Here is a 16,268-nt window from a genome sequence, read left to right as displayed (position 1 = left end):
AGCTTCGGCTATCTCTTTTTGCTTCTGAATGGTAACATGACACATCCTGGTAGTATGACCTTTGTTTTCACCACAGAATAAGCAAAATATTCTTCTGGGTTGATCCCCGAATCTTCCGCCGAAGCCCCTGGCGCCTCTGCCTCTTGGAGCTGGTGGTCGGAAGGAGCTTTGCTATTGCCCCGAAGCTTGTGAAGAGCACTGCGGTCTGTTCTGCTGACTCCCCTTATCATCATTCTGAGTGGAGTTGTGGATGGACCTGACATGCCTCGGATAGGATCTTCCTCCGAAGCCCCTGGTCATTTCGGAAAATCTGAAGGCCTCCTCCCTTCTTTGGCGAAAGTCATTGTCAGCACGAATGTACTCGTCCATTTTTTGGAGCAGCTTCTCCAGGGTCTGAGGAGGCTTCCTAGCAAAGTATTGAGCAGCAGGTCCAGGACGAAGTCCCTTGATCATGGTTTCGGTGACAATTTCATTGGGCACCGTTGGTGCCTGCGCCCTCAAACGCAAGAATCTTCTAACATACGCCTGAAGGTATTCTTCATGATCCTGAGTACACTGGAACAAGGCTTGAGCAGTGACCGGCTTCGTCTGAAATCCTTGAAAACTGGTCAATAACATATCCTTCAGCTTCTGCCATGAAGTGATCGTTCCTGGCCGAAGGGAGGAATACCAGGTCTGAGCAACACTCCTGACGGCCATAACGAAAGACTTTGCCATTACTGCAGCATTGCCACCATACGAAGACACTGTTGCTTCGTAACTCATCAAGAACTGCTTCGGGTCCGAATGGCCATCGAACATGGGAAGCTGGGGTGGCTTATAGGACGAAGGCCAAGGTGTAGCCTGCAGCTCAGCGGACAGAGGAGAAGCATCGTCGAAAACAAAATTTCCATGATGAAAATTATCATACCAGTCATCTTCATTGAAGAAGCCCTCCTGATGAAGGTCTTTTTGTTGAGGCCTTCGGTTCTGCTCATCGTGGGTAAGATGACGGACTTCTTCAGAAGCTTCGTCTATCTGCCTCTGCAGCTCAGCTAGTCTGGCCATCTTCTCCTTCTTCCTCTGCACTTGTTGATGTAGCATCTCCATGTCCCTGATTTCTTGGTCTAGTTCATCCTCCTGAATCGTCGGGCTAACAGCCTTCCTCTTCTGGTTTCGGGCCTCCCGGAGAGAGACGGTCTCCTGATTGGGGTCTAGCGGTTGCAGTGCTGCAGCCCCAGTCGCTGAAGCTTTCTTCGGTGCCATAGCGAGGGTCTATAGCTTCCGAAGGTGTTCAAAAAACTCGAAGTGGAAGTGAGTTCACCGGAGGTGGGCGCCAATGTTGGGGACTTGTTCTCAAATGCTTCGAATTAAGAACAAGGCAACATAAAAAGTGTTAAGCGTTAAAGTCCTTCGTCCTTCGAAGCATTATGTCCCTTCGGGAAATAATGAGTTTCGGACGAAGGTCATAAGAGACAAACCTTCGTAAACATAATAAGTAATGACGAAGGATTCATATAAAGCATGAAATATGATATAAGCATCATCATAAAATCATTTCTATTTTATTAACATGGAAAAATAGAAATGATTTCAAATTACAAATGTACCTTCGGTCCTGAGAGAAGGTAGAAAGTACAAGCGTGACGCAAAAGCAAATGCCAAGTCAGCCTGAACAGTACGGGAGTACTGTTCATCTATTTATAGACGCGGGACGCAGCCCACGTAAAATTACATTTATGTCCATTACATTTGTCAATGACTTATGGAAATCTGACAAGGTCCACGTAGTCTTTTCATCTTTAAGTTGGTTCCCCCCTCTATTATCGCGACGAAGCTTCTCTGCACACAGCTTCGGCTATGCACCATCCTTTGTGGAGCTTGGTAATCAGCCTGTCCTTCGTCTGGTTCAGGCTTCGTCCTGACCGCACTTCATGTTCGTAATTCTGAGTCCGAAGATACCTGTTCACATAATCCACTTGGAAAACATTGTCAAATCATGTTTTTGAGGACCTTCGGAGGACGAAGACCCCCAACAGGAATATATATATATATATACGGCGGCACTAAAATACACCTGGGTGCATTCTCTACATTGAATGCATCCACCTGCAATAACACCCTGAGCACGTCCTCGGCCCTCCTGTACGCGCGCCTCCCTGCCCCCCGCCGCGCGCGTGCCTCCGTGTCCCCGCGCCACCCTCTCCCCCACCGCCGCCGAGCGCCACCCTCTCCCCCACCACCGCCGAGCGCCTCCCTGTCCCCGCGCCGCCGAGCGCCTCCCTGTCCCCGTGCCGCCGCGCGCCTCTCTGTCAGCGCGCCTCTCTGTCCCCCGCATTAGGTGTGATTGCAACTGCTGTATAATTCTACCCAAATATCTGTTAAAAAATGTAAACAAAATGATTGCAACTGCTGATGTGTTGTAATTGCAACTGCTGGTGTGGTGTGATTGCAACTTCTATATAACTATGTCCAAAAATCTGTTAAACAAACAATGATTGCAACTGCTGGTCTGGTGTAATTGCAACTGCTAGTCTGGTGCGATTGCAACTTCTATATAACTATGTCCAAAAATCTGTTAAACAAACAATGATTGCAACTGCTGGTCTGGTGTAATTGCAACTGCTAGTCTGGTGCGATTGCAACTTCTATATAACTATGTCTAAAAATCTGTTAAACAAACAATGATTGCAACTGCTGTCTGGTGTAATTGCAACTGCTGGTCTGGTGTGATTGCAACTTCTATATAACTATGTCCAAAAATCTGTTAAAACAAACAATGATTGCAACTGCTGTCTGGTGTGATTGCAACTGCTGTCTGGTGTAATTGCAACTGCTGGTCTGGTGTGATTGCAACTTATGTGAAGAGGTTGAGCCGTTCGCGGAGAAAGAGGGGCGTGGGCGGGAAAGTGAAAAGGTTCTCTCGGGAGCGTGCGGGAGGGACGAAGACGTGCGGGAGGGACGAAGACGGCCTAGGTGGGACGGTTGGCTCGGACCTGGCGCGTAGGTTCGGCCTGGGTGCATTCTCTATATTGAATGCACCCAAGTGTAATATATAAATACAGTATATATATATAACAATTAAATTTTAGTTAATTTTAAACTAATTTAACAATAGAAAATAATAATTATACCCATAGTTTGACATACCACATCAATATAACACCAAATTAACACAACTCATCAATTCACAATTCACACACGTGTTAATCAATTTAATCCATAGTTATATTCGCATAGATCAATTTAACACATAAAGACAGTTCATCAATCATTAGTTTAGCTTATATGTCATAGACACCACATATACATGTAGCATGTTTATTAATTGTTACGTAAATAATATGCTTATAGTTTTGTTTTGCCGAAAGTGATAGCTCGCGAGTTGGCTCGTTAACAAATCGAGCTAGAATGTCAGCTCAGCTCGTAAAAAAAATTCAAACGAGCCGATCCGACCACGAGTTAAGCGAACCAACAAGCCACGAGCATTTCGTTCAGTCCTAAACCTATTGAACCTAATTAGTTTATACTTCATTTATATGATGCTACAATAAACATTTGCTAACTATAAATTAATTAGAATTAATAAATTATAGCTATTAATTAATTAAACTTAGTAAATTCATATTGTGGTTTAGTATTTATTTATATAATTAGTTTCATAATTGCATTATATTGAATATTCATAATTGCATTCAAATATCCGATATTGACACAAGCAAACGGGTTCTTCCTAATTTGTCTTCTAGTAAAACAAACGCCACAGAAGATAGAAATGTGCATACGCACACGGTACACGCACGTAGCATTAGCAAGGATACTCTTGGTAGAATCCTGGGTGATACGCTTACATTTATAAAACGAGCCTGCAAAAACGCAGTTTTGACGACCGACTTCGTAGTTTTGTACCATCGACGTAAATTTATCACACATCGTTGAGATGGCAATCTCAGCCGTGAAATCACTTGAATTCTGATTTTCTGAAGTATGCAGCAGTAAGATTACATATTTCCATTCACTACCACGGCTAGCTACATACATTTCCTGTTCTACGTTGAGAGTACACAGATAAAATAAAAACAAATACAGCGTACTTCATATGGGATGGGTCATACAGCACAGTAGCCACGGATTAATCCCAGTCAGCATCGAAGAACCCAGCATCCTTCATTTCAGAATAGTAGACGTTCTCTAGGAGCATGTCTTCCTCCTAAACATACGAAATAAATCAGCAACGACAAATAATTTCATTACAAGCCACAGACAGTTATACCAGTACACAAACTAAGGAACTAAGGAAGAAGCACTACACAGAAGCGAAGTGACAGGTCATAGGCAAGAAGGTACCTGGAAGAAGTCTGCTAAGAAAGTCACATATAGGAGGGGAAGGTAAAGAGAATGATAGCATACGGTTGTGAGATTATATAACCTACAGCAAAAGGGGTCATCATCAAAGATTGCTCTTGAAGGTTAATAAGTTACCATAAACTCTGAAGAAATCAAGAAAATAGTGTTCTGTATGTACCATAAACCAAATCCAGCTCCACTTGCAATAAGGAAACATCCAAACAGTGATATGCCATTCAGTAGCAACATCACACATACATAGTTGTAGTATGCTGGTTTTGCTGCAATAAAGCAACAAGGAGATTATGGTCATGAAACATCAAACAACAGAATTTTGAAACATACAAAGACAGTAACCGATTACCAGGCAGCCTGTCTCTCCATCTTGAATGATGCATGAAAACAATCAGCCCATAGACTCCAGTAAGCACAAGTTTGTGGAGAATCCACAGGCCCCATTTCCCACTAGTTCCTTGATCAGTATCAATGAACAAAGGAACACCGAAGCCAAAAACATATATAGTCTGAATAAGGACAAAGTCAGTTTCATAAGTACGATGGCGTAAAAGGCTGCAACAAGTGAACTAGAGTATTAATCAGCTTTGCACTTGCAACATGAGTTAACTCATTGAATGATTGAAACGAGGAAAGGTGTGTCATGTTAAGTCAAGTACTCAAGTCATGGGGCCTTCCGGCCTTGTCTTTCATTAAGCAGCCAAAAAAAAATCTTTTGCAGTTAAATGAGATAAACGGGCAAGATCTACTACCAATAGAAATTCAGTACCAACTTGCAATAGCCAATCCACTATTATGGAAGTGTAATCAAGAAACATGTTATGTTCTCTAATAAATTAATATTCTGTACCAGATAGGCAGATACACAGTCAATTAACCTAGTTTGTTGGTAAATATGACACAGCATCGCAAAAAATTCTAGCTAAATCCCCAAAACTGCAAGAACTAAGTAAAGACACCCCCATCACTTCTAAGAAAAGCTAGTTACTGTTCACTATGCCTGGATTTTGGAGTAGATCATACCTTGAGCAATACATCAGCAGCAACTACAGCTCCAGATATAACAAAGGTTCGTGCCAAAGATTCAAAACCGCTGGCATCATTTCCTTGAAGTAGAAAGGCTATGAGACTCACTTCCAAGAATAACATTCCTGATTTTGTAAACAGTGACAGTATATTCCAAGAGAATGCCCTGTCAGGCATACATTGCCATGCCTGCCATTTGAGAAAAAAAAATGTTCCATGATTACATAAGAGATACAGGTAAATAGGTAATACACAATGTAAAAAAATAAAAATGAAAGTTTGGATTCATAAGGCAGTATCATCTGATTTTCTTTCTGTAGTTCGTACAACAGGACAATACCAAATCTAAAAACGAATGAATCCACTTATAATAGTAGCAATACCAAGATGTGTGCCACAGATCTAAGCCTAATAACCAACCAACATATTACATATTTGACATCAACAACCAACCATCAGGGATTTTGTTTTCCTTGACCCAGCTGAGATTCCCACCTGTTAATCGTTACCAGCTATAACTTGATCCTAGGAGCTTGATATTTGCTTTTTGAAAACCCACCAAAGCTTGCTACTGGCTCAACATTGAGACTCTCTGGCGATTGATAAGCTCTTTGCCTACCCATCCTACTCATAGGATTCAATCACGATGTGGTATTCAGTTATTCCATTATCGAGTAGAAACATCAAAAGACTACTCGGGTACAACCAAAAGTTCACCTAATTTCCAGTCTTCTTACCTACTTATATTCTACTCAGCCATTGAACACTAGAAAAACATACAAACATTACTGATTATCATTCAAACCTGATATTACAATTCAAAAGTTTCATGATCTGGTAAAGATTTTTCATAGCTCACTTTCACCAACAAGTTCATATCTCGTTAGCTCCACTTGCCCCTACTTTTCAAGAAGGAATTCTCCCTGCCTTTCACTAGTCGTAACTTAAACTACACGCACAGCATAGCATTTTTTCATGGAAAGCATTCCCCTAATAAACATCAAATGACCAAATTCAGAGCACGGAGAGTTTCATAACCAGGCAATACGGGATTTAGCGACAAGCAACAGCGGCAAGCCGGCAACCAATCCGCACCTGCAGGAAGCACCAGAGGAGGTTGAGTACGGCGACGGCCCAGAGGAGCGCGTAGTACGCGACGACAACGACGTGAGAGCGGCCGTAGCTGAGCCTACGGAAGCTCCGCCGCGCCTGCCACGCCAGGAACCCCACAAAGGCCAGCGATGGCAGCATCAAGGCCAGGTTGTACAGTACCCCGTGGCACTCCGACGCCCACGATAACGGCCCTAGCGACACCGCAGCGCCACCCGACGACTCGTTGGCCTCCGGCGACACCGCCAGTGCCATCCCGCCGTCCGCGAGCAGCGCCCGCATCTCCGACACCGGCCCGCGCGCCAGGAAAGGACGACGGAGAAGGGTGCGCGCTAGGGTTTGGGTCGGTGGAGGGATTCGGTTCGGGAGGTGGAATTGCACGGATATCGATTAGCACGGTTGCCGAATCGGTAAGATTCCACTGGCTCGTGGGTGGAGCCGTGGAGGCCGGATGTTAGGTCAAAAGTAGAGATTGCAACATATACACTCACTAGATCAGTGCCCGTGCGTTGCAACGGAACCGTATAATAACACGATAGCAATGTCATCCTCCTCCTTGATCTTCTTCCAGCAGAGGCTCCTGGCAACTGCCTCAATGGCTTTCTGCTCTGCATCTAGGTCCTCTTTAGTCCTGTGCCACCCCTTCCAGTGTTTCTTCCAGTTGATTAGGGGTCCAGACAAAATCCAATAACCTCTAGGACGCAGGATACGATCAACCTCTATCAAGTACAACCCATCTGCACATACATAGAAGCAGGAAGCAATGAGTAATCAGCTGGAGACATTGAAGGCTTGTAGTCCTGAGGGATAGTAATTCAACATACCATAAAGCTGCCATAGGATGAGGCAATGAGATCAGTGCGCCATGTCAAAGGAATGTGCCGGATAAGCGAACCGATTAGAGGCAAGGACCCCAATCATCGCCACGCTCTAGTGCAAACTGAACCTACGCCTTGTGGGAGTCTCGCGGGATGAAGGACATTGCAAGGATGTTGCATGACAGCAATTATGCTCCCAGCTCGCCACCTGCGCAAAGTCAAATTCATCGATTGGCTACTGTAATGTTGCGCAAGCACTACAAGTACATGTGATTATTCAGAACCAAATTTCACAGAAAAAGTGACATTACCCAAGAAATACAACCCTCATAATTATTTGGAAGGTGATCTAGCGCAACTCATAGGATTAGAACTCATAGGATTAGATTAATATCGCTACAGGTACATACTTTATTCATTACATTTCATCATAAAACAACCAAATAATTAATATAATCTCTGATAAATAAAATAACAACTTTAGTTGGTTTTACATATATAAAGTTTATACTGCACTATTTATAACCATTGTCAATCATCTCATTTGTTACAAAGTGTCTTGATAGATAAATAATGTGTCCTCGGTTCAGCAAATGATTCTATTGACATAGACAAACTCACCTATATAGATGGACAATGCACAGGAGACAAGATTGAGATGTACCAAAAATTGTAGTGTTAATACCTTAAAACCACTAATTTACCAAGCCTGAGAGATCCATTATTAATAATTTGATATCATAATGACCTTTAAAGATATCATATTTGGGAAAGCTTCAACCAAAGAGATAGGACGAGCTCTGTCTATACTGTTGAAATTAAACCATAGGGGACAACAGTAGTACAAATAAAATAAAATACGACAGGGCAATGAAACACCTTGCCTTGGCCTTGCCCAGGACCTCGTCGGGTACTGTCGTCTTTACTTCTGCCTCCACCGAAACCTAGCAGAGAAATGGAAGCAGGATCAGATAAGGCTGCGTGGAACAGAGATAAGGCGGGGCGGAACACGGCGAGTGGGAGCAGCACAAATCACCTCAGCGCCGGGGAGGTCCCCGGGAGCGTGTGTTCCTCCGGGTCGCCTCTTGGAGATGAGGAAGCATGCAAGTGGGAGGATTCGTGTGACGGAGAAGCTGGCGGTGGATGCGTAACGGAAGAGGCAGCCACCATTGCGGCGATTGAAATGTCACGGAGGATTTGGGTGAGACTGGTGGTTGTTGTGTCGCGGTGAGACATGAGGAAAATGAAGATGGCCACCAGTCAAAGCTGGAAAAAAAGAAATATTCAAGTCAGAAATATTGTATAAGCCTGATTTAAAAATAAACGATCGAGTAATAAATAATTAGTGATGTCTTAGGGATAATAGACTAAACATATTAAAGCTATCTAGTTTCTTACCTGCTACAGTTCAACAGTTGCCTCTGCTCTTCAACAGCAAAAAATGGTTTTGAGTTCACATTAAAAGAAATGAGTAAACCGTACACTAAACCCACCGCATATTTCATAATGCCATAATTTCTATAATCCACAATTTCAGTAGTTTCTGCAGCACAAGAAAGGAGCAGATATCATCAATATGTACAAATGGTAAGCAAAGGCTTAGAAAATTTAAAGCTAACTGTAAAATAAGACATCAATGATAGCCACTAGTCAAAGCTGGAAAAAAAGAAATATTCAAGTCAGAAATATTGTTGATTCATGGCTAAATAATGAATTTCTAGATGTTCATTTATCAAACCCACACATATTTCATCCAAATTTGGCTACCCAATTTAGGAATTAAATTTAAACATGTAACATCAGCCCAAAAGTCAGAGTGACAGCTGAAACATGCTTTCCGTTCTTAGGATATGTGACAAGCACACAAACCATAACTTTCGTTTTTTTCTTCTAAGACTGATGAGTTTCATTTCAAACTTGGAACAGAACACTACATACTAACATTTGAAAATTTTAGCATGGAGTGCTCTGTAAACTTCATGACAGCAGCCCAAACTAACAACAGGTGATAGCTGAAAATATTTCTTCTGTTCTCATGAAATGTGCAAGCACACAACCCATCTCGTTGGTGCCAATATTACTGCAGATTCAGGTTTTTTCCCCTCTAAAAAGTAAGAGTAAAATGTATCTTTAAGAAAAAAGTTAAATCATTTTAGCGATAATGAGATTAGTTCCATAATTAAAAATGTTAAACAACAGATAAAGTTATAACTGAAACAAACACAAAAACAAATGACCCTACTAATGTGTTAAAAAATATTAAAACTATAATTGGCTGTGCATACTCATCAATTCATCCTTATTTGGAAAGGTTAGAATTCTACAACAGAAAATCAACCTTTTCAGTGGATTAATAGGAAAACAAATATGAGAAAATTTCAATTTTATATCAGCAAAGAAAATGACACGCACCGCATTCAATGAGTGTGGAATGCGCAGAAGTGCAAATGGCATTGGAATGAAAGATGCATTCTCATACGTTGAGTTATACAAAGTAAGGACATTAAAATGATTCTCGTTTGAGGCTTGAAAATCATAGCCTGCAGTAACAGAGTGGTTAGAGCTACTCATGTTTTTAATGCCAAATATCATAAAACAATTGCACTATCAGTACAACAAGTGGAGGTGACATACCCATCGCAATTTCATTTATCCCTTTAACAGTTTTCCCTTTTCGGTAGCCCCAAAATGTTTCCTCATTAATTGATATTGAACTGTTCCGCCACAAGGGTAAACCTTGAACACATTTTATCTCTGCTAAAAATAATTTGTTCAAGTATGAAATGCTTTTTCAACAAAATATCCCCCAACACGATAAGAAGCATGTAAGTGTGACAATAAGAGGATGAAAAACACTCTGGAATGCAGAAAAAATGATAATTATGAGAAGACCATACTGGAAATTGCAGCGTCCAGGACTCAGGATAAGAAATTTTCTTCTCTAAAAAGGACTGTCATACTCTGGACTACAGGTGATTAACACTGGCACAGCTACACATCTCCATTAATCATAAGAGAAAAATCAGAAAATGATGCACCCAGAAAGGCTGTCTAATTAGAATGTAAAATTGGTCAAAATTGGCAAGCTCCTTGCAATGGAGGTAGTAGTAGTAATAAGTGACAGCTTTAGTGAGGACTGAGGAGACAGAAAATTGTGGACTTTCCATAAGACCTGTGTCATGGCTAAAAAATAGGTAAGAGGGGTACAAGCTAGTAACTCCAAAGAGGACAGAACACATAAATTTGCATGTCCTCCAAAAAAGAAGACTAATAAGAAGATTGTTTTAGCCCACACAGTTGCTAACTGAAAACATCTAGTTGATCTAAGATCAAAGATATGTCATACAAGTAAAACATGCTTACCTTCACATTTTTCACAGGAAATATAGATATCCTCTTCATTATAGCATTTTCACACAAGCAGCATACTGGGCTGAATTCAGAAATTTCAGCATCTTCTGATGCAAAAACTACTCTTTCTTTCCTGAAACTTCTTGCTCGTTCATCATGTGGATTTTGTGACCATCAGAGGCCATTCAACCAGTATGAATACTGTGAAAAAGTCCTCTTCCTCTTGCTAGAGCTAGCTGCATTCTCGGATACATTTGAGTTACTTTTCATGTATTTATCATGTAATCGTTTTGATATACGTTTCACTGGTTTATTTTTGGAAACATTTGATGGTTCACTTTCATGGATCTTTGATGGTTCATTCTTCGAAAGGTCCGTTGGGTTCTTCCTGGGCCGGCCACGCTTACCCTTTTTGCCAATTTTCTTTTTGCATTTCAGAACTATCTGATTCCTCCTGGTCTCAATCTTGCGTGATTGTTTCTTTTGTTTTTTCTGCTTCTTTTTGGGAGACAGCTTCTTTGGTGCAGTCTTTTTCTGAGGAGACTCCACCTTTAGGACCTTCTCATCTAAGCACTTATTACAAACATAAATAAAGACCTTAAGATCTGAAGGTAGTAGCTTAGGATCTGAAGGTAGTAGCTTGCTTGCTTTTGGATGATGTTGAGGATGTCCCCTAGCTACACGTTATGCATTCAAAAGAAAAGAATGGATGTTGTAGGAATCGTCGCCCTCACCACATCACAGTAGTGGAAACAATGACACGGACAATACTAAGAAAGACCAAAACAAGAAAAAAACCAGTAGTGGAACTAAACTCTGTTGTTGATGTATTGGAAGTTGGAACTATGGTTGAGCATTGAACCTGTGTTCATTAGTGTGTCAAACTGAAAATGTTTCTGGAAAAAATAGTTGTTTGTGCAACTAATTTCTCTGTGTTTGTGGACAAATTCTTAGTTCTCTATGTTTCTGGACAAATAGTTGTCTGTGCAACTGATTTATCTGTGTTCCTAAACATATTCTTAGTTCTCTTTGTTTCTTGACAAATAGTTGTATGTGCAACTGATTTCTGGATAGTTTTATATCTTCACAGTTTGTGAATTTTAAATCTGAAAACACTAAGAACTCGGTGCACAGAAAACTGTGAATCCAAAAATAGAGAGAACTGTGAAGTTGTGGCATGTGGACTGTTAATATGTTTTTTTGAACTGTGAATCTGACACATAGAACTGTCTGGTTGTGTCGTGTTGTTTCTTGATAAGTGTTTTTGAACTGTGAAACTGAAAACACACGCATCTAAGAATATGTGAACCAGGGGTTTATCTAGTAGCTGCAAATCATAAAAGGAGATGGATTTTTTACCTTGGCACAGGTCAGATAGCAGCTAGGATTCAGGACAGACAACACAACACTATAGGTTCAACCATTTTAGCAGCACATTCATTTACCAAGAGTCCAAGATACTGAATGTGAACCAAAGCCCTTTCAGTTTACACGATAATTTGAAGAACATAGAAAGAGATGCAGACCTCGACATTTAGGATAGATGACACCAAAAAGCAAGGGTAGCAATATCCAACGTTAACATCAACAAGGTACAAAAAGTTTTGGCACACAATTCTACTTAATTTGTCTAACAAGTCATTCAAATTGCATAACAATATCAAATGAAAATGTGACGAGACAGAACAAGAAAAAAACCTGGAAGAAAACAGTCTCTGCATGCCCATAGAGATTGCGACGGACAGTCTTGGTTCTAGGAAGATTTGGGTCAGAAGCTATAGACCTGTGTTCGCTCCCTAGCAGTGTGGTGCACCTCGTTTGGATAGACACAATTATTGTCAGAGACCTCCTGAATCAAACCAGGAATAGTATTGTTAACTTGTAAGCAAAATAAATGATGTTTGAGGGATGACAAAATAAATGATGTTTGAGACATGATTGCTACTGTAATTGTAATCTAATCTCAATGAACCTAGATAAAAAAAGTGAATACATGCTAGCCTTCACAATTATTATCCGAATGAAATTTAGAAATGCAAATAAGCAAAAAAGCGCAGGTTCCAAACGAAAAGCTGGTGCATCTTTTAATTTTTAAGTGTGTATAGTTACTAACCAGGACGAATCTCATCTTGTGTTGCTGAATTTACTGATACATTTGTTGGATAGCAAAAGATGTCCTTTCCCATGCGGATTTACGTTTTGTGCGTATTAGTATGTGGTGAACTTGTATCTCTGAACAAAGGGTACGTCTCTGTACATATTGGAATGTTCTGCTACAGTGGGATGACACCTGAACAAGTTAACCATTTAACAAATGAATACCACATTTGCATGACCCGCAATGGGAGGATAAGGTATAGCAATTACTGATTTTTATTACATCACGATGATTCATTGAACAGTTTATTAGAATGAATCTAACTTCATCCCTTGCCCAATTTCAGCATGGCTGGTGTAACGACAGGAAATGTTGGTTACCTAGCAAATGCAATTCATGAGGTTACCAAACCAAATTGAGTTAGGGTCCTACCTTCTTTGGTCGATGGAAGCTGATGGAATGAGACTGTGAAGCGGCGTTTCCCCCCCTCTGTTCCTGACAAAAATAAGTTCAACCTGCTGCTACCATATACATGGACACAAACTCAGATTAGACACTCAAGTTTTGAGAGTTGTGATCCTGTTTCATTTAATCAAAAACAATTTTGTTTTTTTCCATCTTGTCGTGGCAAATGTTACACCAGCTGCAAAATAATTACAATAATTGATTTTGATCCAGCGTCACAGTTACTTCGCAGATTAGAGTTTGTACTGAATTGATCGAAGAAAACTGACCATTACGACTCAGGTCTCTCGCCTGTTGGTGGCCACAAAGCGTGTTTTAGTTAGGTTTTCCTTGAATGAAGATAAATGTGAAAATGCATACCATGCTATTGACTTTGTGACATAATGGCAGATTTGCTTTGAATCAACACAAAGTATAAACATGGCAGATTTGGGTTCCGGCACAGATCTTGTTTGATTTCTCACTCAGCAAGGGGTCATCAAAGAACAAAGCACATTAATCACAACAAGTTAAGGTAATTCTCCAATTGAAGCAATTAATAAATAAAAGAATAGCAAAACCTGTATCATCCCTATTGGTAGTCGCTTGGACCGCCGCTGAACAAAACATGAAAGAGGTAATTTTCTAGATAGTTGTTTTGCTAAAAAACAAATATTAAGTTTGACCATTAGATAATCTGTAGTTTGGGCATTCAGTTATATATTTAGCAGACTTTTATCATTCACCAAGTCATCATGAAACCAAGAATGATCCAAAAATTGAGACAACTTTCGTTTGACAAATTCTAACAAACTAAAACAATCAACCACTGATATGTGGTTGTCATTATAAAAGCAATCAATTTTCTAAGGCCCCAGTGACCATCAAGAGAGGCCGCTTCATTCAAAACACCATCATTTGGCAACCATCCCCAAGTGTAACATACCTAAGTAAAAGCACCGAGTAACAACACCATATGACCAACATCCCAAATTGTGCATCACAAACGTAACTCTAGAGGACTTGATTTTGAAGCTGAGAAGGCTGTACAAGAAGCATTAGATGTTCTGATGTTGGGAAGGTCAACCATTATAATTGCTAGACGTCTTTGCCTCATTAAAAATGCTGATTATATAGCTGCAATGGAGGAGGGCCATCTTGTTGAAATGGGGACACATTATGAACTTCTAAACTTGGATGGCCTTTATGCTGAACTTTTAAGGTGTGAGGAAGCAACAAAACTTCCCAAAAGGTAAAGCCTTATTTCCATAGGCATTACCCGACATGTGGCTAAGCATATTTAGCAGTACTTATTGAAACTAACAAAATATTTGCCATTTAAGGCTTTACCTTTTGGGAAGTTTTGTTGCTTCCTCACACCTTAAAAGTTCAGCATAAATATCTGCCATTCAACCAGTACCAATAGTCCATAAGGTTCATCCGGGCACCCTCATTGTGATGAAAAGGGCATTCATTACCCTAATGGAAGAAATGGAGAGAAATATTAGTTTCAGATTTGGTTGGAAGGTCAAAAAACAATAGCAGGGAAATCTGCATGATAGTATTACAAATGGACTAACATTATGTAGTCTAATCAAGGCTAAAGTAGGCCAAAGCAGAGTTCATTCCCCACAACATCAAAGGGTCGAAAATAGAAACTCAAAAGATTGGTTAATCACACTAAATATGTAAACATTTCTACTATATCACGAAACAATAAAATGACTAAACTACAGAACCTACTGTTAAACTGGCAGTATAGGATTGAACCATATGCAGCTTAGAAATGAATACTAAACTTATAGGGAACCAGTGAAATAGAATGTATTTATAAGTATGTTGACTTGCTTGTTAACGCCACACAATTGGTGACACGTTGCAAACTGAGAACTTAATTGTAAAGCTACAAGTGATGACAAAATACCTCAACAACAAGAATTTTTGCCTGTAGCACATCTGCATTATCCGGATCAAGAATGAAATCTGCTGTTGTATCTCCGATGAAAGCAATTTCAGGGGTGGACACCGTATTTGTGATCTGCAAAAATTATGAATTGGTGAGGGGGTTAGAAGCCATACTCCCTTCAACAAGTTACTAAACCATGCTTCAATTTTTGAACTCCAAAGCCACCAAGCTAGACAGACCTCCACACCTGATAGCTTGAGCCGCTTGATCTCGCTCCCTGGTAGGCCAATGAACTCCTGCTTAAGCTTCTGCTTCACCGAGTATATCACATACCCCTGCATACACACAATTTAATTGAGACTCCATCCAACCATTGCAGGATTATAACGGATGGATTCACAACATACACAGTTCCAAGAAGTGAAGTGAACCAATTCATCTCACCTGGCTGGGTATGGCGTGATAGGTCCTGAAAGCCCTGACCTTGAGGTCCCTCCTGAGCTCGTACTCCTCCCCGACCTCCAGGGGGACCAGGTTGTGGTTGAGCTCGGACTGGTCCATGGCGCGGTGCACCTCAAATAGCCGCTCCACGAAGTCCCGGAGGCACGCCGGGACGAAGATGGTGGGCGGACACAGCCTAAAGAGCCCCCGTGTGGCCACATACATGGGAAGGCCCCCGATGTGGTCGAGGTGCCCGTGAGAGATGGAGAGGAACTCCTGCGAGACGGCGCGCTGCGGGCATCAGCCGATGTCGAAGGCGAGGCTCAGCGTCGGGAAGATGACACAGGTCTCTTGACCACCGATGGAGACGCCATCCACAGGGTACCCCTCGATCTCTATATGGTGTTTCGCCTTCGACCTCGTAGCCGACGCGGAAGCCGGAATAGGAGAGGAGCTGGAGGACGCAACCTCCACAGTGGACTCGCCGCAGCTTTTCGCCATTCCGGCGCCGAGGAGAGAGGAGGGGCTTAAGGGTTCCACGATCTTGAGACACATGGCTTATCGCGGTGGGCTGTGCGGGCGGTTCTCGCGCATGTAGGGAGGGAATCGCGGCGGCGAGGGGTCGTGCGCGTGATCCGCGGGCGGGAGGGCAATCGTGGCGGGGGTGGGGGCGTGATCCGCGGCAGCGGCAGCGGCAGGGAGGGGAGCGAGGGCGGTCTACACTCCACCCTTA

General features: G+C 41.6%; 1 protein-coding gene, 1 long non-coding RNA gene and 1 pseudogene across 2 annotated transcripts; 1 reads left to right on the top strand and 2 right to left on the bottom strand.

The window, feature by feature from the left end:
- Positions 1-3,931: 3,931 nt before the first annotated feature.
- Positions 3,932-6,899, bottom strand: LOC100192697 (uncharacterized). The gene is made up of 6 exons (NM_001137900.2): positions 6,463-6,899; positions 5,365-5,556; positions 4,691-4,850; positions 4,505-4,607; positions 4,327-4,408; positions 3,932-4,189 (listed from the first exon to the last, which is right to left on the bottom strand). Exons 1-6 carry the CDS (start codon positions 6,757-6,759, stop codon positions 4,112-4,114), a joined length of 912 nt encoding a protein of 303 aa, NP_001131372.2. The 5' UTR covers positions 6,760-6,899; the 3' UTR covers positions 3,932-4,111.
- A 6,009-nt stretch (positions 6,900-12,908) lies between these two features.
- Positions 12,909-13,421, top strand: LOC103625873 (uncharacterized). The gene is made up of 2 exons (XR_552572.3): positions 12,909-13,000; positions 13,091-13,421. It is a non-coding gene; the product is annotated as an uncharacterized lncRNA (long non-coding RNA).
- A 1,769-nt stretch (positions 13,422-15,190) lies between these two features.
- LOC103625872 (nuclear ribonuclease Z-like) lies at positions 15,191-16,036 on the bottom strand (annotated as a pseudogene).
- Positions 16,037-16,268: the final 232 nt, after the last annotated feature.

The sequence above is a fragment of the Zea mays genome, chromosome 5 (assembly GCF_902167145.1).
Source record: "Zea mays cultivar B73 chromosome 5, Zm-B73-REFERENCE-NAM-5.0, whole genome shotgun sequence".
Classification (NCBI taxonomy): Eukaryota; Viridiplantae; Streptophyta; class Magnoliopsida; order Poales; family Poaceae; genus Zea; species Zea mays.
The sequence above is the reverse complement of the archived record's forward strand: the minus strand, read 5'-3'. Positions and strand labels throughout refer to the sequence as shown.

Bases quoted from the DNA above. Each gene is read 5' to 3' on its own strand.
- LOC100192697 (NM_001137900.2), bottom strand. From the start codon at position 6,759: ATGCGGGCGCTGCTCGCGGACGGCGGGATGGCACTGGCGGTGTCGCCG. The intron at 5,557-6,462 runs GTGCGGATTGGT...CTCAAATGGCAG, and splicing joins TCCTCTGGTGCTTCCTGCAG to GCATGGCAATGTATGCCTGA. The intron at 4,409-4,504 runs GTACATACAGAA...CTTTTGCTGTAG, and splicing joins GGAGCTGGATTTGGTTTATG to GTTATATAATCTCACAACCG.